General features: G+C 43.1%; 1 protein-coding gene across 1 annotated transcript in view; it reads left to right on the top strand.

The window, feature by feature from the left end:
* CF1H1orf21 (chromosome F1 C1orf21 homolog) overlaps positions 1-24,371 on the top strand; it is a 228,316-nt gene extending 203,945 nt beyond the window's left edge. The window contains exon 6 of the mRNA XM_049634093.1: positions 22,087-24,371. Coding sequence (XP_049490050.1) covers positions 22,087-22,125 — 39 coding nt within the window. The 3' untranslated portion in view covers positions 22,126-24,371. The remainder of the gene's footprint in view (positions 1-22,086) is intronic.
* The last annotated feature ends 72 nt before the right edge of the window (positions 24,372-24,443 follow it).

The raw sequence follows: 24,443 nt of genomic DNA, 5'->3' as shown, positions 1-24,443 counted from the left end.
ACAAATTCCTAAGTTATGATACATATCACTCAATGGAAAATAATGAAGAAGGGCTTAAATTCACCAGTATTTCAGCAGCAGACCCCATTCTGAAATGGACCTCCTTAAAGAATAATTGTATAATCTTCTAATGCACCATTACAAGACCAGCAGATGTTACCAATGTGAAAGGTAGAGATGGGTGATGAATTAAAATGGTACTTTAATGCATAGTATCACTTGGCTATACATAAATACTGATTTGCATGTAATTTTTTTTCATTATTAGTGAAATCCTGGCTCACATATGACTTTTTAGATTGAAAACTTCATCTGGGAATAATTACCAAGTTTCATGTATTGGTTCAAAACCTGTTCAAGGTGTCAATAGCATTTGTTTTAATAAAGAAAAGCATAAAATAAATATTTCATTCCCACTGTAATGGTGAAGATCTTTTCTTTCTCAGTTTATTTGGATTTTTTTCCTCCACTAGCTTTTTGGCAATAAAAAGATCTTAGTAGTCAGAGTTAGTCTGTAAAAACCAAAACCTGAATAGTAAGTTATCTTTTTAAACAAAATTTACAAACCCTGACAAGGCATTTAAGATGACCTAATCCCTTTCTGGTGTGTTTCCATAATAGAAATTCTACCTCCTTGCACTCACAACTGGAATTCATTGTTTCCATCTGAAATCCGATTTCCCTTTTTCCCTTTGCATCCAGGGTAATGACGTGTCTAACACAACAAAAGCAAAGTGCATAACTTGATCATTTGTTGGATAGAACCGTCCCTGGACAAAGGAACATTTGTAGACTCAACATAAACAGTATTCTCCCTATAAAATACATTTATATCTGAAGAAGAGCTTTTATATAACCTGTGACATGCACCCAGTTCTAGATGTCTAGTGGAATTTTCTGTCTGCTCTGAACCAAGCTTTCCTGTTTCTTCCCTCTTATCTAAAATCCACCCTTCTGAATATTGTGAACATGCTGTTCCGTGTACTATTTGACCATTGAGCCTCCAAAGTTAAAATGTTCCTCCTTAATATATGCATTTGGCTTAATACAATCCTCACCATATTTTATATAGCCCAAATTGGAAGTTGGGTTCTTACAAATTATTCTCCTGACTTTTCACCATTGCTAGATATTTCTTTGGTACAAGTTAGCATGGGGACAACTAACTATACATGCAACTCAGATCTGTTCTGTAGGTTTCCTAGGGCTGATTTAAAAAAACAAAAAAACTCAGAGCTTCATGATGAAAATTGGAGTCATTCTAAGAGAGCTTGAGTTTTGAGATTTAATCTCTCTCAAAATGTCCAGAAATTGCTTTTTCTTTCTTAAACTGATAAGAAGTAAAATGGACTGAATGTGGGGAGATTTAAACCTGCTCTTCCTTGATTCTTCTTTTGTATTTATTGAATGTCTGCAGGATGTGGTTTCAATTTACCCTTCAACTCTTGACACCAGAAGAAATCTCTGCTCTCTCAAGATAGATGTAAAAGTACCATTAGAATAAAAAAAACTGGGGACGCGTCTGGGTGGCCCAGTTGGTTGAGCCTCCAACTTAAGCTCCGGGCATAATCTTGTGGTTCATGAGTTTGAGCCCCACATCGGTCTCTGCTCTGATGGTACGGAGCCTGCTTGGGATTCTCGCTGTCTCCTTTCTCTCTGCCCCTTCCCCGCTCATGTCTTCTCTCTCTCTTAAGATGAATAAATAAACTTTAAAAAAATAAACTAGGACTATTAGGTGGTATAATATTTCTAGTGAAACTTAAATTTGGACTGCTCTCATTCAGAGGCGATCATGGTGCCGAGGTGCAGTTTACCTTTGCACCGCAGCTGGACCAGCATTTTCTAAGTAGTGGTGGCAAAGAAAAGAAGGTTGCAAAAATACATTTAAAAAAGCTAACTTGGGACACCTGGGTGGCTCAGTCGGTTAAGCATCCAACTTGAGCTTAGGTCGTGATCTCATCGTGCCTTGAGTTCAAGCTGAACCCACATCGGACTCTCTGCCATCAGCACACAATTGTCACTATGAGCCAGGTCCTCCTGTTCTGAACACAGGTGTCTGTGGGGTCAGTTATTAAAACTTGAGGTCCGTTAACCAGGCAATCAGGACAGCTTCGTGGACACTTGGTACCATTTCAGGTGCTCTGGTGGTGTGTAGGAGGCCAGGACGCTGAGCTCCATCTGGAGATAACCAAGGGAGAGCTTTTGACAGAGAGCAGGGAGAGTTCCAAAGAGCTCTGTTTGATTGATTTACTTTTGCATTTCCTTTTTGGAGAGTAAAAATCCTCTGAAACAACAGGGGCACCTCATTTGTTTTTACCTCATTATTTTTTACACGGATATCTAACTGATTCCATTGGAATCTATAGTTGTTTTGCCTGACAGTTCACAGACTCCTGAACCTTATGTGAAGTGGTGACATTTGTCTAATTTTGCAACTTAGAGAAAATGATAGTTTACTGCAGAGCAAGGTAATGATTTTAAATTCTAGTTTTTCATTGTATTTAGAGGAGAAAGAAGGTATCTAGATTATTAAAAGTTGGCCCCATGGAGGAGATTCTGAGTATACTACCAAATACAGATTACATAAGATTTTAAGATATGCTTTCTTCTATACATTTGGGTTTAATTGTTAGAAGCAAAACAAGTAAATACATGTATTCATAGGAATTATAGTATCTTCTCTAGGCAAGAACAAGTATATATATTTGCTTTATGAGGATATAAGAATAGCTGATGACCAAGGAGTCTGTTGCCCCCCCCCCCACGAGACACCTCTGGGTGTCTATATAATATATATATATACATATATACATATACACACACACACACACACACACATATATATATATATACACACACATAATTTATTTATTTTGACAGAGAGAGAGGGAGAGTGAGGGAAGGGCAGAGAGAGGGAGAGAGAGAGAAAATCCCAAGCAGGCCCTGCACTGTCAGTGCAGACCCAGATGCGGGCTCAGACTCACAAACCATGGGTTCGTGACCTAAGCTGAAGTCGGACGCTTAACTGACTGAGCCACCCAGGCGCACTAACACCTTTATATTAAATAAAGAATATCTCAGTACACTACCACTTGCATCTGGTTAGTTTTTCTCAAGCAAAATTGTAAACTTTGTTGGTGGTGAGTATCTTTTTGGAATCTGGTAAAAGTGATAAAGAGTCTCCCTATAAAAATGTACATTAGTGGTGCCTGGGAGGCTCAGTTGGTTAAGCATCAGACTCTTGATTTCGACTCAGGTCATGATCTCACAGTTGGTGAGATTGAGCCCCATGTTGGGCTCTGTGCTGGCAGCATGGAGCCTGCTTGGGAGTCTGGCTCTCCCCGTCCCCTACTCACACACACACACTCGCTCTCTCCTCTCTCTCTCAGAATAAACATCTTTTTTTTAATGCACATGATATCATATACACTAATTTCTTAAGTCAAATGTCAGAGTTGTGTAGTTCCCTGGAGCCTATCCCTGGGCCCCAGGCCAAGAACCTGTGGATTTCTTTATGATGCATATGATTGATGTGCTTCCCTCAAATCCGGGGCCCATTTGCACCCTTGAATCTTATCAGCAATGATCCATATAGGCGTCCGGTTTTAAAGATTAGAAGACTAGGGCTCCTAGGTCGATCAGTCAGTTAAGCATCCAACTTTGGCTCAGGTCATGATCTCACAGTTTGTGAGTTCGAGCCCCACGTCACGCTCTGGGTGGACAGCTCAGACCCTGGAGCCTGCTTCAAGTTCTGTGTCTCCCTCTCTCTGCCCCTTCCCTGATCATTCTCTCTCTCTCTCTCTCTCTCTCTCTCTCTCTCTCTCTCTCTCTCTTAAAATAAATAAACATTAACAAAATTTTTTTTTTAATTTAAAGATTAGAAAACTGAGTGCAGATAATTCCCATGCAAAGACATTCTCCTTTTTTTCGTACTTTCCTTCCTTCTTCTCAAAAGTAGCTGAAAGTACTTCACCCCCAAGGTTGAGCCACCAGCATACCTAGTGTGTCGTCTCACTTATTCCTGTGTGAGCTTGAGACTACCACCGTTGACTGGCACTATTCATTGGAGCATTTTAGGGAAATGTCTGAGAAAGAACAGTCTGCGATTTAAAATCAGCTGATTTTAAAAGATGTTCATCTGTAGACCTGTACATCTGTTATTAAAAAGGCATCCACACTTAGAAAATGTTTGCATTCCTGGAGTGGCCTGATTCCCTTGGCCCCAAAACTAACCTAGTTGGTAAGAGAGCAGGTCTGCATTTATCAATTTATTCCAGGGCTCCTCCTCTTAATATTACATCAGCTCAGTCTGAACCATGTCTTGATCAGAAGGTGTTTGCTTTTCACCCGGTGAAGACAGGGTCTGGCTTGTAATTACAAATTCTGTGGGGCGCCTGGGTGGCGCAGTCGGTTAAGCGTCCGACTTCAGCCAGGTCACAATCTCGCGGTCCGTGAGTTTGAGCCCCGCGTCAGGCTCTGGGCTGATGGCTCAGAGCCTGGAGCCTGTTTCCGATTCTGTGTCTCCCTCTCTCTCTGCCCCTCCCCCGTTCATGCTCTGTCTCTCTCTGTCCCAAAAATAAATAAAAAAACGTTGAAAAAAAAAAATTTAAAAAAAAAACAAAAACAAATTCTGAGTAGACTGTGTGACCTCACAGCTGCTGTAGAATCACATACAATGTTTGAGAGGCGCAGCTGATGACAGGTTTTACTCCTTGGTGGTGGGTTTGAGGGCCTCCTCAGTGCCCACTAGTTGAGAAACATGGGGCTGTTGTCTCCAATCCTCAGGAATGTGGCACAGCCTGCCCGTGTGTGCAGAGGAAGTCATAGGGTGTACCTCCCTTCTCACTTTCACTTCTGGTAACAACCAAGACCCTCAACAGCCCTCAACACTGGCGGAGAGGCCCTTGCTGGCACGTATACTTTGGAAGTGGGCTGGGCTGCCAGTAGCATTTCAGTAAACAATTTCTTGCCCCATGCTAAGCATAGTGTGGCCTTGCTTTTGCTAATAACCAGACCCTTCCTTGTGTTTCCCTTCATCCCTCTGCCTCTTCTGCTCTCTCTCCTGTATGTACCTTTCCTCATACATCAGCCAATGTAAAGCTATAATTACAAGGGTAAGGATGTGACTCAGTCCTGTTTTGTTTTTCTCCGTACTGAAGAGTCGTGGTGATGATGTTGGTGTAGGAACCACTGGCAAAGGGTGCGCACGCTCTGGGCTCCCATCCTAGCGCTCCCAGGTAGCTGAGAGTAATAGACGGTGCAGCCAAGGAAGAGAAAGGAGGCGACAGATCTGGAAGACATGCAGCACACACAGTCTCTGCTCACTTTCTTTTCTCCGGAGGGCTTGATGTTCAGAGAGTTCTTGAGGTGCTGTCGGCCTGGCTCTTTAGGGAGCAGCCGAGGAGAAGAGTTCAGAGTCCAGAACAGTGTAGTACAGGAATGCAAATAAGAACCATTCCATTTTAATGAATGAAGTGTGGCCAGCAGTGCTCTGAACCCCACGGTAATGTGCGGCGCGATCCGTGGTTGGTGTCATGTTGCTGTGGGTGCGGTACTTAGGCCAGGGGAGGTACCATTCAGAACAGAAAGACGGTGACACTGGTGTGTGTCATTCCCTTGTGCCCATTCGATTTCTCCTTTCTGTCCTCTTCTCAGGCTGTTTCCCTTCCTCTCCATGGCCCTTCCACTCACTGCGTTCGGCAGCCGCGGGCATTGTCCTAGCCCTACAGAGAGTTTGCTGAGATAGAGAGGGTGCCAACCTCTATGACTGCTGCTTTTTTGTGTACGAGTCTCTAAAAGGACTCAAAGAATTAAACAGGGAGTTTCCTTAGGATAAGAATTGGGTCTCATTTGTCTTTGTTTCTTCAGAACCTAGCACAGGGCCTGGGACTGAACAGATACTTACTAATCTTGTTGAATGAGAGAGAGCATGGCACAAATAAGACAAGTGGGCTTAGCAGAAATGAAAGCCTACAAAGGAAGGAGGTGTGGTCAGGCAGACTCCTCCAGCAGAGGGCTCAGCAAGATTGGAAGTGTTCTTAACAAAGAACAGCAGAGCAGGTAGACAGCGGGGACAATGCCAAGACCTGGACTGAGAGAGGTCGAGGAACGAAGCAGCACCAGGTAAGAGAAAGAACCTGTGCTTCCAACCTGGGCCAGATCTGAGGGCCACCTCTAGTCTTAGCTGTGTGACCCCAGGCTAATTGTTTAACCTTTCTGATCCTCTGGTTCGCCACCAAACAAATTTGCATAATAATACCAACTTGTCTGGGAAATTGAAGATCATTCACCAAAGAGTCTCTAGCAGAGAGTTTGAAATGCGCTCTGTGATCGGTAGCTCTTACTTTGATTGAAGTTGTTTGTATCCTCATCATCAAGGCTATTTGTTGAAATTGAGGGGGGTTGCGAGGGGGCTAAACCTGAAACTAAAAATGCAGGATTTAACAGCTTGAATCTCCCTTGAGCAAAAGTGCCTGCCTATGGTAGAGATGTCTCTCCTTATAGGTAGAGTGTTAGTGCACTCTCCAGTGCACTGACCCGCCTGCCTCCTGTGGTATATACATGTTAAGGAATTAGATTCATGTGAACATTTTTAGAGCCATTAAATAGCCTCGTGCTAGCTTCTGAGCTGTGATTACAGAATGAGTCAGTGAGTCAGTGGCCTGGGTACAGCTGGATCCCTATATATATTTTTCGTGTCTGGAAGTTTCCTTCTTTTTTAACTCTTACAGATTTTTTAAAAACTTGCTTTTGCAAATAGTAATACCTGCCACAAAATGCTTGTGATAGCAACAAAAATTACAATAAGTTAGGAAAAGGGGTCTCCCCAGAAATCATTAAAATGATAAGATTGGCTTCTCTTGATTCATTTGATGAGCATATCTGGGATGTGTTCTCTGGATCCAGAAATGAGTCAGGGGCCAGTAGGAGGTGCATAATTTAAAAGTTGGATTCTTGCCTTTAGGGAACTTCTAGAAGCATAAAATTTAAAGTTAAAAGGAACTTTAGATTGCCCCCAACTCTTTAAAATTCCCACTAGTATTATGAACCCTCTGTAGCAAAGAATGACATATGTCCATTTATATCATTTGGGAAAGAATTATGAAGCATATTATGTTCTGTATATTTCTTGAAAGTTTTATTCTGAGATAATCTTGTCATTTATGGATATTTATTCCTCTCTTTGAAGTTCTGTTGAGTGGAAACATATTCTGTTTCATTCCTAGAGAAGGCATTCTTGGAGCAGACAATTCTAGATTACCCTCATTTAATCCCATTTCCCTAAACAGATTCAAAAGAGGAATACCAAAATTCTTTAAACTCATATTCCCAAAATTAGTTGCTGAAGGTTTGGAGATATTTAATCATACCCTGCCTCCATTCTGGGTTCTTAACAAACTGAAAATAGGCACAAGGATCCAGGTAATTATCATGGATCAGTGCCCCCTTATGAATGACCCTCATAATCCCCAAATCTAGACCTTCTAGTGAACTAGTTTGGAATATATTTGCTTTTAAAATTTATTTATTTATTTTGAGAGAGAGAGAGAGAGAGAAAGAGAGAATCCCAAGCAGCTTCATGCTATCAGTGCAGACCCTGATGTGGGGCTCAAACCCACAAACTGTGAGATCATGACCTGAGCCAAAACCAAGAGTCAGACATTCAACCGACTGAGCCACCCAGGCACCCCTAGAATATAATTGTAACACTTAAAACATTGAAAGGATCTGTAGCTGGAATATATAAAGAAGTACAATTAATACAAACCAATAAAAACCATCAATGAAACCTCTGGGTCTGCATGCTTGAAATTATTTTTACATCTGTACAATAAAGTTCACTGAAGCATTCTGTGTTTGATAGCAAAAAGAAAGAATGAATGAACTGGAAGCAGCCTAAGTGTCCACCTCTAGAAGAATGAATAGACTGAACTGTAGGAATCTATAGTGCAATATTATACAGCAGTTCAAAAGAAATGAATCAGGTATATATATGGACTGATAGATTTGAAACCATATTATTTTATTTTATTTTATTTTATTTTATTTTATTTTATTTTATTTTTTAAATTTACATCCAAGTTAGCATATAGTGCAACAGTGATTTCAGGAGTAGGTTCCTTAACGCCCCTTATCATTTAGCCCATCCCCCCTCCCACAACCCCTCCGGTAACCCTCTGTTTGTTCTCTGTATTTAACAGTCTCTTATGTTTTGTCCCCCTCCCTGTTTTTGGATTATTTTTGCTTCCCTTCCCTTGTGTTCATATGTTCTGTGTCTTAAAGTCCTCATATGAGTGAAGTCATGATATTTGACTTTCTTTGACTAATTTCACTCAGCATAATACCCTCTAGTTCCATCCACGTAGTTGCAAATGGCAAGATTTCATTCTTTTTGATTGCCGAGTAATGCTCCACTATATATATATATACCACTTCTTCTTTATCCATTCATCCATCGATGGACATTTGGGCTCTTTCCATACTTTGGCTGTTGTTGATAGTGCTGCTATAAACATTGGGGTGCATATGTCCCTTTGAAACAGGATACCTGTACCCCTTGAATAAATACCTAGTAGCGCAATTGCTGGGTTGTAGGGTAGTTCTGTTTTTAATTTTTTGAGGAGCCTCCATACTGTTTTCCAGAGTGGCTGCACCAGTTTGCATTCCCACCAGCAGTGCAAAAGAGATCCTCTTTCTCCGCATCCTTGCCAATATCTGTTGTTGCCTGAGTTGTTAATGTTAGCCATTCTGACAGGTGTGAGGTGGTATCTCATTGTGTTATCTCATTTGATTTGTATTTTCCTGATGAGTGATGTTGGGCATTTTTTCATGTGTTGGTTGGCCATCTGGATGTCTTCCTTAGAGAAGTGCCTATTCTTCACCCATTTCTTCACTGGATTATTTGTTTTTGGGGTGTTGAGTTTGTTAAGTTCTTTATAGATTTTGGATACTAACCCTTTATCTGATATGTCACTTGCAAATATCTTCTCCCATTCTGCAGTTGCCTTTTAGTTTTGCTGATTGTTTCCTTTGCTGTGCAGAAGCTTTTATTTTGATGAGGTCCCAGTAGTTCATTTTTGCTTTTGTTTCCCTTGCCTCTGGAGACGTAAGAAGTTGCTGCAGGCAAGATCAAAGAGGTTTTTACCTGCTTTCTCCTCAAGGATTTTGATGGCTTCCTTTCTTACATTGAGGTCTTTCATCCATTTTGAGTTTATTTTTGTGTCTGGTGTAAGAAAGTGGTCCAGGTTCATATTTCTGCATGTTGCTGTCCAGTTTTCCCAGCACCACTTGCTGAAGAGACTGTCTTTATTCCATTGGATATTCTTTCCTGCTTTGTCAAAGATTAGTTGCCCATATGTTTGTGGGTCCATTTCTGGGTTCTCTATTCTGTTCCATTGATCTGAGTGTCTGTTTTTGTGCCAGTATGAAACCGTATTATTAAGTGAACAGAGGAATATGCAGAATGATGAAAATGGTATGATACGATGCCAATTTAAAAATGTAAAAATAAAGGTGCCTGGGTGGCTCAGTCGGTTAAGCATCTGACTCTTGATTTCATCTCAGGTCATGATATTGCAGTTTGTGGGTTTGAGCCCTGCATCAGGCTCTGGGCTGACATCCCGGAACCTGCTTGGGATTCTCTCTCTGCCCCTCCCCTGCTCACACTCTCTCCCTCAAAAATAAACTTTAACCAAAAAAAAAGTGAAAATACCGTATGTTGTTTATAGATGGGCATTAAGCAAGTATTTATGAAGCACCAGCTATATACCATGTAGTGATACACACACACACACACACACACACACACACACACATGGTGTGTATGCACACATTAGTATGGTATATTTTTACATGATATATTTATAACTGGAATGTATTTACATCTGTTATATGTTTAAACATACATATACATATAAAGTATAATTTATTTGATATAGTAGGAATATGGTATGAACACTAGAGTATCAGAAATGGGCTGGAAGAACACATACTACTCCCATGACCCTGCTTGCCCCTGGGGATGGGGAAGGAGCCCAGGACTGGGTGGCACTTCCATCTGGGAGGGTGGGAGCCAGCAGCAAATGTCACAAAATATCACTGCTTCTTTTTTTTTTTTTTTTTTAATGTTTTCTTTATTTTTGAGACAGAGAGAGACAGAGCATGAGCAGGGGAGGGGCAGAGAGACAGGGAGACACAGAATCCGAAGCAGGCTCCAGGCTGTCAGCACAGAGCCCGACGCGGGGCTCGAACCCACAAACCGTGAGATTGTGACCTGAGCCGAAGTCGGACGCTCAACCGACTGAGCCACCCAGGCGCCCCAAAATATCACTGCTTCTTATGTCCACATGATAGAAATACAGTGTTTGTTACATTCTTTCTACTTTTCTGTGTCCTTTAAATTTCTCAAAATGAACAGAAGCCTATGAAAACAGGAATATGTGACAAAACATGTGGTGGAAAAAAGTCTGATTACATGCTGGTCACTGGCCTTGCTCACATCTTCCACTGCATCCCAGCAGAAGAAAAGCTTCAAGAAGCACTAAGATCCAGGCACCAAGCAATGCTCTAAGTCACCCAAAATGCTCCTGGTTTAGACTTCACTAAACTTCCAAGGATTCTGATAATTATGATCAGAGATGCAGTTGACTTCTGTTCATGGTTTTGCTTATTGGCCAATTGGCCAAATGTGTGACAATCTTTAATTTAATCAGAGCTTTGCATCAGGCTAAACAGTCCCTACAAATCCAGTCAGTTCTGCTTGCCCCCGTCTGTCATGTGTCATGTGGGCCTCCTTCAGTTGTCATCCTTGCAAAAGGCTCATTCCCAAGAAATGCATTAGGTTCATCACGCCAGTGGGACCCTCAGGATCCATAATGAAGTCCCAAGGACCCTGCTTTTCCTTCTCTTTCAGCGTGCAGCTCGGCCATCTTAGCCATGTCCTAAATGAGGAGGGAAGCCACACGGACATGTTCTCCCCGTCCCTGGGCCCAGGACACCCATTCCTCATTGGTCCGCTCATATCTGGCTAATCCACTCTTCTGCCTTTTATAGGCAGGGACCTCCCATCAGTAGCCATGGTTCCCTTCCTGGCCAAATGCATGTGCTTCCTATTCTGAAAGCAAAGAGAAAGGGAAGGGGTGGTGAGCACTGATCCAACAAATAAGGTCTCTCCTCTCTGTAGGGAGGAAGGAAAGGAACCCACCTTTCACACTCTCTCTCATCTTCTAGCTTGTGAGCAGTAACGGGCAAACATCCTCCACTCTCTCCATCTGTGACTGACTGGGTCAGTCTCCATCACCATCTATAGAGCCTCAGGGGTGAGACAGTTGGGGGTGGGGGGCATGATGGGGTTCCCTAACCTAGCAAGAGAGCTCAGTCCCATCTGACTCCTTCAGACTGTTCTCAGTTAAAAGCTGTAAGGAAAGGAAGTGGGTGCTTAGTCTCCCCAAGTCCCAAGCCATGTTCAATGTACATTCTGGGGTGTAAGCGATTAGTTCTGAACAGAGAGCTCTAAAGAGTTTGTCTGGAAGACACATCTTTGTCAAGAGGCATAAGGATTGAAATCCCAAACTTGCTAAAGCAATTGTCCTGAAGGAAGTGAACCCTAGAGAAGCCATGAGGCTTTATGTCCTAGAAGAAGTGAACCTTAGAGGGGACCCATGAGGCTCAATCTACCAAATAGGTTGTCCTGGCCTGGAGGTGAGGGGGTGGTATTTAAATCTTAACTCTTACAGGGGAGCCTGGTTGGCTCAATCAATTGAGCATACGACTTTGGCTCAGGTCATGATCTCATGGTCGATGAGTTTGAGCCCCGTGTTGGGCTCTGTTGACAGCTCAGAACCTGGAGCCTGCTTTGGATTCTGTGTCTCCTTCTCTCTGCAACTCCCCTGCTCTCTCTCTCTCTCTTTTTTCTCTCTCTCTCTCAAAAAAAAAAAAAATATACATTAAAAAAAAATCTTAACGCTTACACCTGAGAATAGACTAAGACATCCCTTTGAATTAAGTCCATCAAATGGCCTGGAAATCTTCCACAAAGAATTCCACAAAAATTTGTTATATCTATTTATCATTAGAAGAAATCCGTTAAAACAGGAAAAAATTTTATAAGATAACATTAAGTGGAAAAAAAACAAAAAAAAGATGTGTCTATCATTGGATTGAAACTATATAAAAATAACATATGAACAGAAATTTAAATGAAACTTGGAAAGTCTCCAATTTATTAGGAAGATAGATTGTAGCAAAATTTTTATTTTGATTGATGCTTTTCTTGTTTGTAAAATAACAATTTTGTAAAATGACATTTTAGAAGAGAACTCTGGTTCCATCTTGAGAGACATTTCTCTCAAGATGGAAATTATCTCTGTTGCTAGAGCTTCTAGGAAGAAGGCCAAACCCTTGACAGTGTTAGCCACTGATAGTAATTCTGTTCTCTGGAACAGGAGTGGGCAAAGTATAGCCCATGGGCCAAATCTAGTTTACCAAACAAGAATGGTTTTTACATATTTCAGTGGTTTGGAAAAGCAAGAAAGCAGGATAAATTTTCTGACGTGAAAAAGTATGTGAAATTCCAATTTTAGTGTCCACAAATAAAGTTTTATTGGAACACAGCCACGCTCATTCTTCTACTTTATCTATGGCTGCCTTCATGCTCACAACAGTAGGGCTGAGCTGCAACAGAGACCGTATGGAATGCAAAGCCTAAAATATTTACTATTTGGCCCTTCACAGAGAAAGTTACCAAACACCTGCTGTAGGACATCAGTTCAAAATGGCCTAGAGATAGGAACCTCCCACCCTATTCTAACTCCCACTCACCTCTGCATGGGGAAGGGGCGTCACTGAAGTCATCCAAGTGCCAATGACAGAAAGAGCTTAAGGAATATGTGCCTTTAAAGCTTCTAAAACGTCCTTCTTTTTTGTTCCTAGAATGAGGATTCCTGTGTAACAAACGCTTGGTGGGGGTTTTACAGCCATTTAGTTAATACTCGCTCTCCCTTGGGAATGAAGAGCTGATATACTGGGACGGCTGTCATTGCTGCTGTTATCGTGGTGATCATTCCTGTGTATGGTCAAAGAAACAGTCAGAAGCTGTCACACTCCTACTGCTCTTTACAAACGAGACCTTTTTTCCAACTGAAATCACAATGTGTGAGTCTAATTAGAATAAAGCTCATTAGAAGCAGAGGTGGCCATTAATGCCTTGACTGATTTTTCTAAGGAGGTAAGCCGGAGGAGGAGACTTTAACAGCACAGCTAATTATTCTTGCTTTTCTCTGGCATTTCCTCAAAAGTGTGGTTAAATCGTTGTTGGGCTGTTAGGGAAAATGCTGTTGGAACACTGACCGATAGAGGCCCCACCACTTGCAGCCCTGAGGAAGGGGTGGAGGGTGCCTGCTTCTGGCCCCCTGCCCCGCAGAGAGAAGTTGGAATAGCAGCCCCTGGGGGTGGCCTTCATTCCATTTGTCTCCCTTTCCCACCTCCTGCCTCCTCCACATCATGGGGGTTCTGGTTTCTAGCTCATCATTCACAGATGCTCTAGCTTTGGAATGAGCTTTTCTGCCCCTGTATTCCTGGTGCAGGGACAGAGCATAAGTGTCCAAATTTCCATGGAAACATGGGTCTGAGGTTGCCTCTGGATGGTGATGCCTGGAGGAAAAGGTTGGGGGAAAAAACTTGTGGGGCGGGGGGGCGCACGGTGCGCAGAGCAAGGAGATGGCCCACTGAATTTCTGCCCCAAAACACAGTTGCGGCAATTATGTTTCACGAATCAAGGTGTTCTTTGGCACCTGAAAGCCAGTCCCACAAAGCCGGGTAGAAGTCTGTCAGGGGCAAAGCTAAGTCAAGAAACTGAGACTCAGGATGCCCATAATTAGGAAGAGAGGAGGAAGATGAATCATATAAAGGAAGCACACAGGGAGTAGGAGAATCAAAATAATGTACAGGCCAGAAACTAACAGAGGTTCCTGGTGTCATCCAGAGAGATCAAGGAGAGGAGACTCAGTCAGTCAATCAGTCAGTCAGCAAACAAGAGCCTGCTTTATGACAAGTGTAACTCACAGTTCCAGACAGAAATAAACCTCCTTAAAACAAAACTCTATAATGGGCCTTTGTTACCAAGCTTAATGCTTGCTTTCTACAAACATGAGAATCTTCACTAAGGTATTTAGTTCCCTGGCCCCTGTGAAGTTTTCGAATCAGAACTTCATGACAACAGCAAAGACTGAGTTTACGACTCCTGACTAAATATTATAAAAAGAGAACCAGACTGGGAATGCAAACTGGTGCAGCCACTGCAGAAAATATAACTACCTACGATCCAGTAATAGCACTACTGGGTATTTACCCAAAGAATACAAAAATACTAATTCAAACAGATAAACGCATCCCTGTGTTTATTGTAGCATTATTTACCGTAGCCAAGATATGGAAGCAACACAAGTGTCCATGGATAGATGAATGGATAAAGAAGATGTGGAACACACACACACACACACACACACACACACACACACACTGGAATATTGTTCAGCCATAAAAAGAATGAAATCTTGCCATTTGCAACAACGTGGATGGATCTAGAGTACAATGCTAGGTGAAATAAGTCAGATAAAGACAAATACCATATGATTTCACTCATATGTGGAATTTAAGAAACAAAACAAAAGAACAAAGGGAAAAAAAAAAGAGACAAACCAAAAAATAGACTGTTTCTAATGGAGAACAAACAGATGGTTACCAGAGGGGAGGTAGATAGGGAGATGGGTGAAAGGGAGTAAGAATACACTTACCATGATGAGCCCTGAGTAATGGATAGAATTGCTGAACCACCTGAAACTAACATAACACTGTATGTTAACTATACTGGAATTAATTTTTTTTTAAAAAGGAGAGCTGGTGTTCCTATTGGCACTTGTAATTGAACTGTCCAGATGCACATTTTTTAATCCAAATATAAAAGTGCTTTTGCTTTGTCCAAAAAAAAAGAGAGAGGACCGGACATGATTCCTTCTGTGGTTTATACATAGGTATTATTTATATAAATAAGAATGATGAGTAGTGAACAGTGGGATTCTGATATCAGCCTTTGTTCCCCCTCCATGCATTCCTGCTGCCCTCTGCTAGGTTCCAGGCTGTTCTTAGAACCAGACTGTGCCCCAGTCTCTGCTGATACTTGTGTTCAAACCTTACTCTTTGTCAGCTGTGTTGTTTCTCTTTTAATTTTTTAATGTTTATTTATTTTTGAGAGAGAGAGAGAGTGAGAGCAGGGGAGGGACAAAGAGAGAGAGGGAGACACAGGATCCGAAGCAGACTCCAGGCTCTGAGCTGTCAGCACAGAGCCCAACATGGGGCTTGAACTCACAAACCAGGAGATAGCAACCTGAGCTGCAGTCGGACGCTAAACAAACTGAGCCACCCAGGTGCCCTTCAGCTGTGTTGTTAAAGAGGACTGCTTTTTCTTGTGGGATTCACAAAATATTGACAATTTCCTTCACTTATTAAAGTCCCAAGACACTTCCTGAAAACATCATTTAATAGCCTACACACACACAGCACGGCCTCCCTCCAAACGCCTAAGTGTTCATAACCATTGTGATGTGGGCCACACAAGGATTCCATTAAGTACCAAAAAGACAAAGGTGAATAAGAGACCCACCCTGCTGCCTGCAGTAAGGGAGGCAAACATTTGGGTTAAAATCACCCTAAAGCCTGGTGGTGGGATAGAAGGACGACTGAGAGGGGAAGAGACCCATTCTCCCTGAGCCCTGGGGGAAATGTCACTTGTAGATACAAGGTTGAAACAACACTGTAAAGACTGAGTGGCTGCATGGAGACAGCTGGGGAAGGCGGTCTGAGAGAAGGGAACAATGTGTGTGAAAATACAGTGGTGCACAAGAAAGACCTGCCTGTGTGGGACGCGGTGGGTGATTGGTCCTGTTGTTTCGTTCGTGTGTTTGGTAGCAGAGTGTTCATGGGCCGTACCTTGGTAACCATTTTTGTTCTTGGGATATTTGTGGGTTTTTTCACACCTAGTAAAAATGCTGCAATGAAAATATTTATACATACACTCCTAAGAACTTTATGAAGCTATAATTTACATACCATAAAACTTACTCATTTTCTATGTACAATGCAATCATTTATAGTAAATTTACCAAATTATGCAACCACCACCAACCTCCAGTTCTAGAACATTTCTATCACCTCAGGAAGGTCCCCCCTGCTTGCTTATAGTCAATCCTCTTTCCCACCTCCAGCCCCAGGGCAACAATGCATATATTTTTTTAAAAAACATATATTTGGGAGGGGCACCTGGGTGGCTCAGTCGGTTAAGCCACCGACTTTGGCTCAGATCATGATCGCACAGTTTGTGGGTTCAAGCCTCCCCGTTGGGCTCTGTGCTGGCAGAGCCTGGAGCCTGCTTCGGATTCTGTGTCTCCCTCTCTCCCTGCCCCTAACCCACTCGCATTCTGTCTTTGTCTCTCTCAAAAATGAATAAACATTAAAAAAGTTTTTAAGAAAGAAAGAAAGAAAAAGAAAGAAAGAAAGAAATAACATATATTTGGGGGTTTATCTTTGATACTGATTTCAATGATTGCTATAATAAGGGGTATGAACATTTTTGGGACTCATAGTACACATTACCAAGTTGCCTTTTGAAGCCACCATACCATTTTACATTCCTGCCAGCAACCTGGGATTTACGTTTCATTGTGGACTCTCAAGAATTGGGCATCACTGTTTTCCAATACCGTCAAATGATTGGATTTGTATTTTTTGATGACTGAAGCAGGCCACTTTTCTATTTATGTGTTCACTGGTCTTATTCCATTCTGAATGAGTTTCCAGTGTGTACCCATCCTTCTTACTGATATCCTCTTACTGTCCTTTTTTTATTATTATTATTGGTAGGAGCTTCTCCTATAACTTATTTACACACTGTATGCTACAGGTATTTTTCCATTATGAAATGTGCCTTTTCATTGTGTTATTTTTTGACATGCAGAAGTCTGTTTCCACATGATCAGATGTGTTCCTGTTTTTATTTTCTTGTGATCTTTTTCTATTGCTTTGTATAAGTTACTTCCCTCTTTCCATGAGAGCTGTTTCCCTCTCCAGAACTTTAACAGAAGTTCAGTTTGATGGTCTGTTACATTATGGTTAAGATTCAGCACATCAGTTCTCTTGGAGTCTATCACTTCTGGTGATCCCCCTTGTCAGATACTTGATTCTTACGTATCTTGTGCTGTACATCTGGGGTATCTTATTCTGTGCCGGGGATTTTTTTGGATGCGTCCATTTTAATAAGAGCATGGGGGAAGTGGCGCCCATACAAAAGGGGGAAGATCTAGACAGAGCCATGTGATTCGCAGACGAGGGACCAAGGTGTGCTGTCAGTCTGGAAAGGCCTATCCTCTGATTCCAAAGGCCTGGATTAAGCCATCCTTTGGGAATTGCAAACAGGCAGAGCTTGGGTTCAGCTGTTGAACAGTTTCATGGGCAGCTTGGAAAACTATCCCCAAAGAGAAGGCTCCCTGTCTGGAATGCGGCACAATTCACTGAGCAGCTACCACGTTGCCGACGCTGGTCAAAAGCCCTGGAGATACAGCACTGCGTAAAACGCTTTCTGCCCACTTGATGCTTCTGTTCAAGAAAGAAGACAGCCAATAGCGAAAGGAACTAATATATGAATAATGCCAGGAAATGATAAATGATATAAATAAAAATGAAGCCGAGGTAGAAGGGCTATTGTGTACAGGGTGGGGTGTTCAGGGAAGACAGTGAGGTGGCATTTGAGCAGAGATCCAGAAACTGAGAAGTGATGAGTGTGGTGAGGGCTGATGGTGGGGGGGGGGGGGGGGGTTGGGGGGGGGGGGGGGAGGGGCTAGCACCCACATGCCTGGCTTGTTTGAGGACCTAGGTGTAAATGACTCCTTCAGCTATGGGCCCAGTTTCTCACCTAGACAGTTTATTCACTGCTGCGTCTGTTGAACTCATTTTTCAATATCATCAAAAGAGCGCTAATGTATTAAATAACTTCCCGTGGGCCAAGCTTTGCTGAGCACCTTATGTGTTTTCTGATCCCTCAGCAACACTGCATGTTAGGTCACTTTCCCCATTTTACAGATGGGGAAACTGAGACTTGCTGCGTCCTCTCAGTAATATCCATCCAGTTGTCATCTACCCCCCTGGGAAAATCCTCTGTTCGTGGCTGATTGTTAGGTGCTTGAGGTGCATGTATTAGGCTGAAAGCCCACAGGTCTACAGAAATGTACTAGAGACTTCCATGATAAAATCAAACCTGAAACTGGACGGCCAGCCCTTGACCACTTGTCTAGTTAAACTTCAGGACCAAGGTACTTCAGAGGAACAATTCCTTGGTCCGAACTCACTCTTTGGGCTGTCCCTCTTTAAACTAGCAGAATTTAAAATTAGGATAATGGCTTTCCCTTCTCTTTTCCTTCACATCCCCAATTCTTAGCCCGGACATTTCAACCAACAAAGAATCCATACCCTGGAACCTTGGAAATGTATGCTCTGTGTTGACATAAACTTCTTGAAGTTCCAAGGAAATAATGCAGCTGAAGAGGACACAGAAAACCCATACAGAGTAGGGGCACAGTGGGGGAAATCTCCAGAGGCAAGAGCTCCTGAAGATTTTTGAGTCTGCACCAAGATGCTTCTGTGGTTCTTCAAACAGCCTTCCTTGTCAGCATTGTTGGGACTTTGCAGCCTCCTCCCAGGGATCTTGTTCCCCGTAGCTTTCAACGGGTCCTTTGCACAAGGGTGGAAATTGTGTCTCGAGGCCCCAATTCTGACTGCGGAAAGCAGTCTTTACAGACATCCCTTTCTGTAGCCGCATAAGGGGAAGGGCCTCCTTGGTCAGGAGAATTGCCGTGATTCTTCTAAACCCAGCTCACTCCCACTTCTGCCTTCTGACAGCTGAAGGTTTTCAGGTTCTCTTTTTAGCACAGTTCTTTATAAATTTAAATGAGATGTGCAGTCATGTTACAGAAGGTCTGCCCGCATGGGGGTGGGATGTGCCAGGAACCGTTCTCAGGTTCCCCTTCTAGAACGATGCCGGCCCTCCGGGAGCTCTTACTCTCCATGCCTTTGATTTCCAAGTTTTCTGTCCATGAAATATTTGGTTCTCAGAGCTGCTGGCAGGTGACAATAACAAAAGTGGAACTGATTAGAATTTGAAGTTAGTTGTCAACTCACTACAGTTCTAACAAAAAGGACGAGGATGAGCCCTGTGGTCTGTGGTCCTCTGAGGTTCCTCCCGCAGGTAACATGGCGCTTCTCCCACCTGGCAGGTGTCATTTGTCCAGGAAATAATGTCAGCAAAACAACTGTTGCCATTTTCCTCCACCTTCTCCTCCTCCTCATCATAGTGGTTATAATTTCAGAGAAGAAAATGTTCAGGAAGTGATCATTGCAGTCTTGGGTTTACATAGACGGTTGATATAGTTTTGTCCCTCTAAAGGGGGCGCTCCATTATGGTAACAGTAAACTTGGAGGGTCTAAAAGGCTCCTTCTGCTGTGTTAACCCTGTAACTCATTTACAGAGTTGGAGACACTGCTGTGTCAGTGAGGACATCCGTTCACGTATGTGTGGCTCTCTGTCTGTCATTGCACACAAGTTGTCTTGTGGATGAAGTACCTTCTGCACACCACATTGGCTGGCTGGGGCTTTGCCTTGATTTGGGGCCTCTTTTAGGTATAAGAAAGGAAAGGACTTAGGGTCTGCCACAGAAGTGTATCCAAGGTCACGAGGTTCTGGCCTCCCTGCGGTACAAGGCTGAGGTGGGAGGAAGGGACACCCATCAGATCACAGTTTATGACCACAAGGAAGGAGGTCCCTGCTCCCCTGCCAGGAGACTGACCACACTCGGGATTTGTAATAACAATGATTGCAATGATAGCAGCAGCAGCTAACCTTTATTGACTATCTGCCAGGCACTATGTTTTTCCCATTTAATCCTGATCACAACCCTGAGACAGAGACCATGATTATCCCCAGGAAACCAAAGCCCAGCAATTTGCCTGTTGTCACACAACAGTGTGTACGTCCGTATATACACTGGAAATGTCCTCTTTCCTTTCCTGATGAAAACTGCATGAGCCCTGCCTCTCCCCTCCAGCTAAACAACAGTGTCCATTTCCAAATACCCTCCCTGAGCCGCATGAGTTGAGGATCTGTGGAGAGCATCACCTATGTTTCTAGCACTGTGCTGGTACGTTTGGATGTGTCCTGTTTCCCACTTTGGAGAGTAAACTCCCAGCCATCAGGGCCCAAGGGGTTCTCCTTCCTAGCTCCCCAACACGTGGTTCAGAGTGTCTCCTAAGTGGTCGGGGTCCCGGCGAGGGATGGTATCTGCTTGCGCAGTGTCACCGGGGAGGCTGTTGATGGGCGATGATGGCTGAGTGCATGCCTCTCTTCTCAGGAAGATCGGTTACCCAGTTTCTTTGCCTGGGAGACATTTCATGCCACTTCTAAAATAAGTGTGGTGGTGACACAGGGCTCAGACGCTCTGCAGGTAGCAGGGGTGAGAGTTGGCAATCTGATGGAGGAGGAAACCAAACATCGTGAATCACATTAAAAGAGAACAAGCAATCTGGGGCCGTTTAACGTGGGAGCTGGCAACCTCCCTTGCCTCGCAGGCCCTGAAGATTTCACTGTGTGGCAGCATTTTGTTATTTATCAAACACATGTGCACCTGTGTGCATGCACACACACACACATAATAACTACAATTATGTGCCAGACACGATTCCATCACCGTACTACTCTTAACTTGTTTAATCTTCAGCAACCATGTGAAGTAGGGATAGTTGTCTTCACTGTACAGATGGGGAAACTGAGACGCAGAGAGGTGACTCAGTCAAGACACCAGAGCTAGTCACAGAGCCAGGATTACTGCCCTGTCAGATGATACAGTCATACATTATGATGATGCTCACCCATTAGGACAATGTGAAATATTTGCAGCATCCAGATATTATGACAAAGAATCCTGTAATACGTTTGCGAAATAGTTTCATGCAAAATTGTTATTTTCTTTGTTTTAGATACTTTCAGGAATAAGTTCCAGTTAAGTAGAGAAATCTGTTTTTAAAGGAATATATCCCCTCAGAATTTAAATGCATAGTGTGTATTCAGAAAGAAAAAGGTTGAAGGATACAAATGCTATTAATACATGACCTTTTACAAAGCCCTTATCTATGATATTGTGATCTCATGGTGGGCAGGTACTTTTGTTCCTGTGCCGTCTCGAGGGATTACAGACCGAGAAGCTGAATGCTCTGACCAGGACAACCCAGCTGGGGCAGATGTGGAGCCTAAATCCCAGTCCTAACCATGCCTTCATAGAGTGTATAACCCACTAGAGAGAGGAGGAAAATGTTCAAAAGTAACGACTGTATGTAGTCCTCAAGCCCTCAAGTAACCTGTTTTGGTAGCAAATGAATCAAAAGCATTTTCGCTTTCTTTTGCATCCTACACATACCAAGCATAGTCCCAGATCTGTTATACATAGTTCAGTGGATCTTTGGCAGGGCGGGGTGGGGGGGGGGGGATTTAACCCCTGTTTTAATTGGGAGTGGGTTAAAACTACGACATCCCTGGATTATACCATCCCCTTCTGTAAAATTCTAAATTCCAGGCATGGAGATGTAACCATAGAGTATGTGCAGCCCCAGCCCCAGACAAAAGTGGCTTGTTCATTGTTTATTTCAGTTTCTCTTATTCATGAGAACTTGGTCTCCTGAATGGTTCGTCCATTTGGTAATTTCTTGGTGAAAGACTGAGTCTTGTATGTGCCTAACATAAGTTCTTACCAATATAAAGTAAGGGCTTATTTGGGACTTGGTAAAACTTCCATGCCTCGAGGCATAGTTCATTTATAAATCAGCCAACAAGCATTTGCACCTTTTCTACCTTGTGCCCAGTAGTCACTGATAAAGCCTGAGTTCTGTTCCAAGGGGACAGACTCGTTGAGAGAAAATTGCTGGTGAGTAACTTGTCTCGGACTCTGCTTTAAATTTCTCACTCACACGCTATTCTTCTCTTTTCCCTTCAAGGGTCGAGATTACTGTTCGGAAGAAGAGGATATCACATAGCACCAATTCGACCACTCAAACCAGGAGCTACTACTGTGTAAATAAGTTACACCCCAGTTGAAATCTTTGCAAAGGTCGGTTCTCTTCAACGAACAGCACTATAGCAAACGAAGATCGTTCCATATCGTATGCCCCATTAAATTACAGTGTTTCTTAATGAACTTGCAAAGGAATATTGCTAAAAACAAACAAACAAACAAACAAACAGAAAACCGTTCTCGAACTTTCTTTGTTGCTGCTAGTTAAAACTTGTTGCAACTTTTCACTTCTCTTGTGTCCAGGTATGCAGCAAAATTCTGCAATTTCACCTTAAAGATACTGTTGGTTTTACAGATGCTCTCCAACCTATTTTCTATAAGATGAGGTAGTGGTGAACTCAGATATCAAACTCCTGTTGTAGAACTGTTCCGCTTCTAAGACAAGCGTCTCCTTCCCTCTCTCCTCCCTCCCTCCCTGTCTCTCCCGAGCGGTCCAGAGCCTTGCTTCTCACTGGCAGTGTTGCGCTTTGGAGATGGGATGGTTGCTATGGCAAGCTTTGTTTCTCTGCTAAGAAGAAGTAGAGAAGCTCTTATCCATTAAAAGCATGTTGTGACGTGACTCCCGGAGTGACGTGGGAGTGAGCAGCAGGTGTCATTGACTAGGGATCTTAATCAAGGATTAAGCTTGCAACACTGGCTTTGCTCAGATGCAGACGGAAGTGTGATCACAATCATTTTGAATCCCTCTTCCCCACTTTTTTTTCTAAGAAAATAAACATTTTACTGTTTTTATGTATCCTTGTCTTCTCCCATTCATCCAGTTCAGTGTTTCACGATGATCCCGGGCGCAGATGAGCCCTCCTTTGCAGTGACACTGATAATTGACCTTCGTGGCTCCCTGCCCTCCCATCCGTCACCCACCACCCATTAGCAGGCTGTCAGTGGTCAGAAGAGATGAGGGGACACCCCTCGACTTTTTAGGAGGGCCTGAAACCACCCTGTTACCTTTCATTTCGTTAGCAAATAAGCCATCCTCCGTCCTCACTCTCTCCCTTCAGAATGTTCCATGAACCTTGCCACTTCCTCCTCCTCTTACCTGCAGCACTGGCTAGGACAGTGCAAAGCGTCTGCCTACTGGAAATGTAGCACGTTGACACTGGTGATGGTATTTGGAGATGCAGAAGCCAAAGCCCCAGGGCAGTGGTGGGGGAATGTTGACTGTGGGTTTGGTAGAGTTTATTTTTCCATATTATATGAAGAGAATGATCTCTTCTCGAAGACAGAAGTAATATTTTTAACAAATGTTGTCACAAGTAAATAGCAATCAAAAAGGAGAAAATAACTTTTGTATTTTTTTAACGCGTTTGATAGCTTTGATGAGGGTTCTCTTTGTTACTGTCAGGGAAGGGCACCCTATTAAATGCTATGCTAGGTTTGGGTTTGTCCCACAGAAACACAGAAGGAGCACTGGGTGTATCTCTCTCGTGGGGTTTATCAGCCGCACTGCCACCCTCCCAAGGTGGGTAGTTATTTGTCCTGGGTAGCCAAGCAGCACCTGCCACGGAACAGAATCAGAAGCTGAATTTGCACTTGCTGAGGAGATGAGCCTTGACTTTACAATCCATCCATGTGCTAATGGTGCGAGTCCTTATCTCCGTTTAGACCGAGGGGCACAACAGTGAGGGAGAGGAAACTCAGTCAAGTGCTACAGAAAATGGACTCAAATGTTAGCAACAAAAGCCCTTAATTCTTTCAGCCGACAGCAGCTATTTTGGGGAGCAGCTGTGGTTGTTACATAAATAGAGATGCAGCCAAAATTTAAGGCTTTTTATCCTGCTTCAAGCAGAAAAATGCAGAGAGAGTCAAGTCGCCTAGGGTTCTAAGTTCCCTCCCTTTGTACGGTTTTGGCCAAGTGACTAAAATAGTTTTCCTCCACCGTAAATGAGCTGCTGAGCCCCACCTGAAACCTGTCCATTCGGGACTTGGCCTACTGTTAGATGATTTCCTATTCTTACCAGGCAACAATGATGCTGACACGAAGCATCTTCCCTGTGACTCCTCTGTTTGGTGTCTCAGAGAGTGTCTTCCCAGAAAATCACCGCCTTCTACCCAAAGATAAAACATGCTCGTATCGTTTTTTTCCAGTCATTTTTAACATTTGACATCAGACACATGTACACAGAACTAAGTGTGTCCTGGGAATTTGACTTCTGAGTGTTTCATTAAACTAGAAGCCGGTTCCCATGAACCAGGGCCTCTTCACCTGGAGTTCTGTCTCCTGGGTTTAACTCTTTGATGTGCAGACGTGATTTCATCTGCAGACACATCGGTGTATCTAGA

Source organism: Panthera uncia, chromosome F1, assembly GCF_023721935.1.
Source record: "Panthera uncia isolate 11264 chromosome F1, Puncia_PCG_1.0, whole genome shotgun sequence".
Lineage (NCBI taxonomy): Eukaryota > Metazoa > Chordata > Mammalia > Carnivora > Felidae > Panthera > Panthera uncia.
This window is presented reverse-complemented; position numbering and strand designations above follow the sequence as displayed.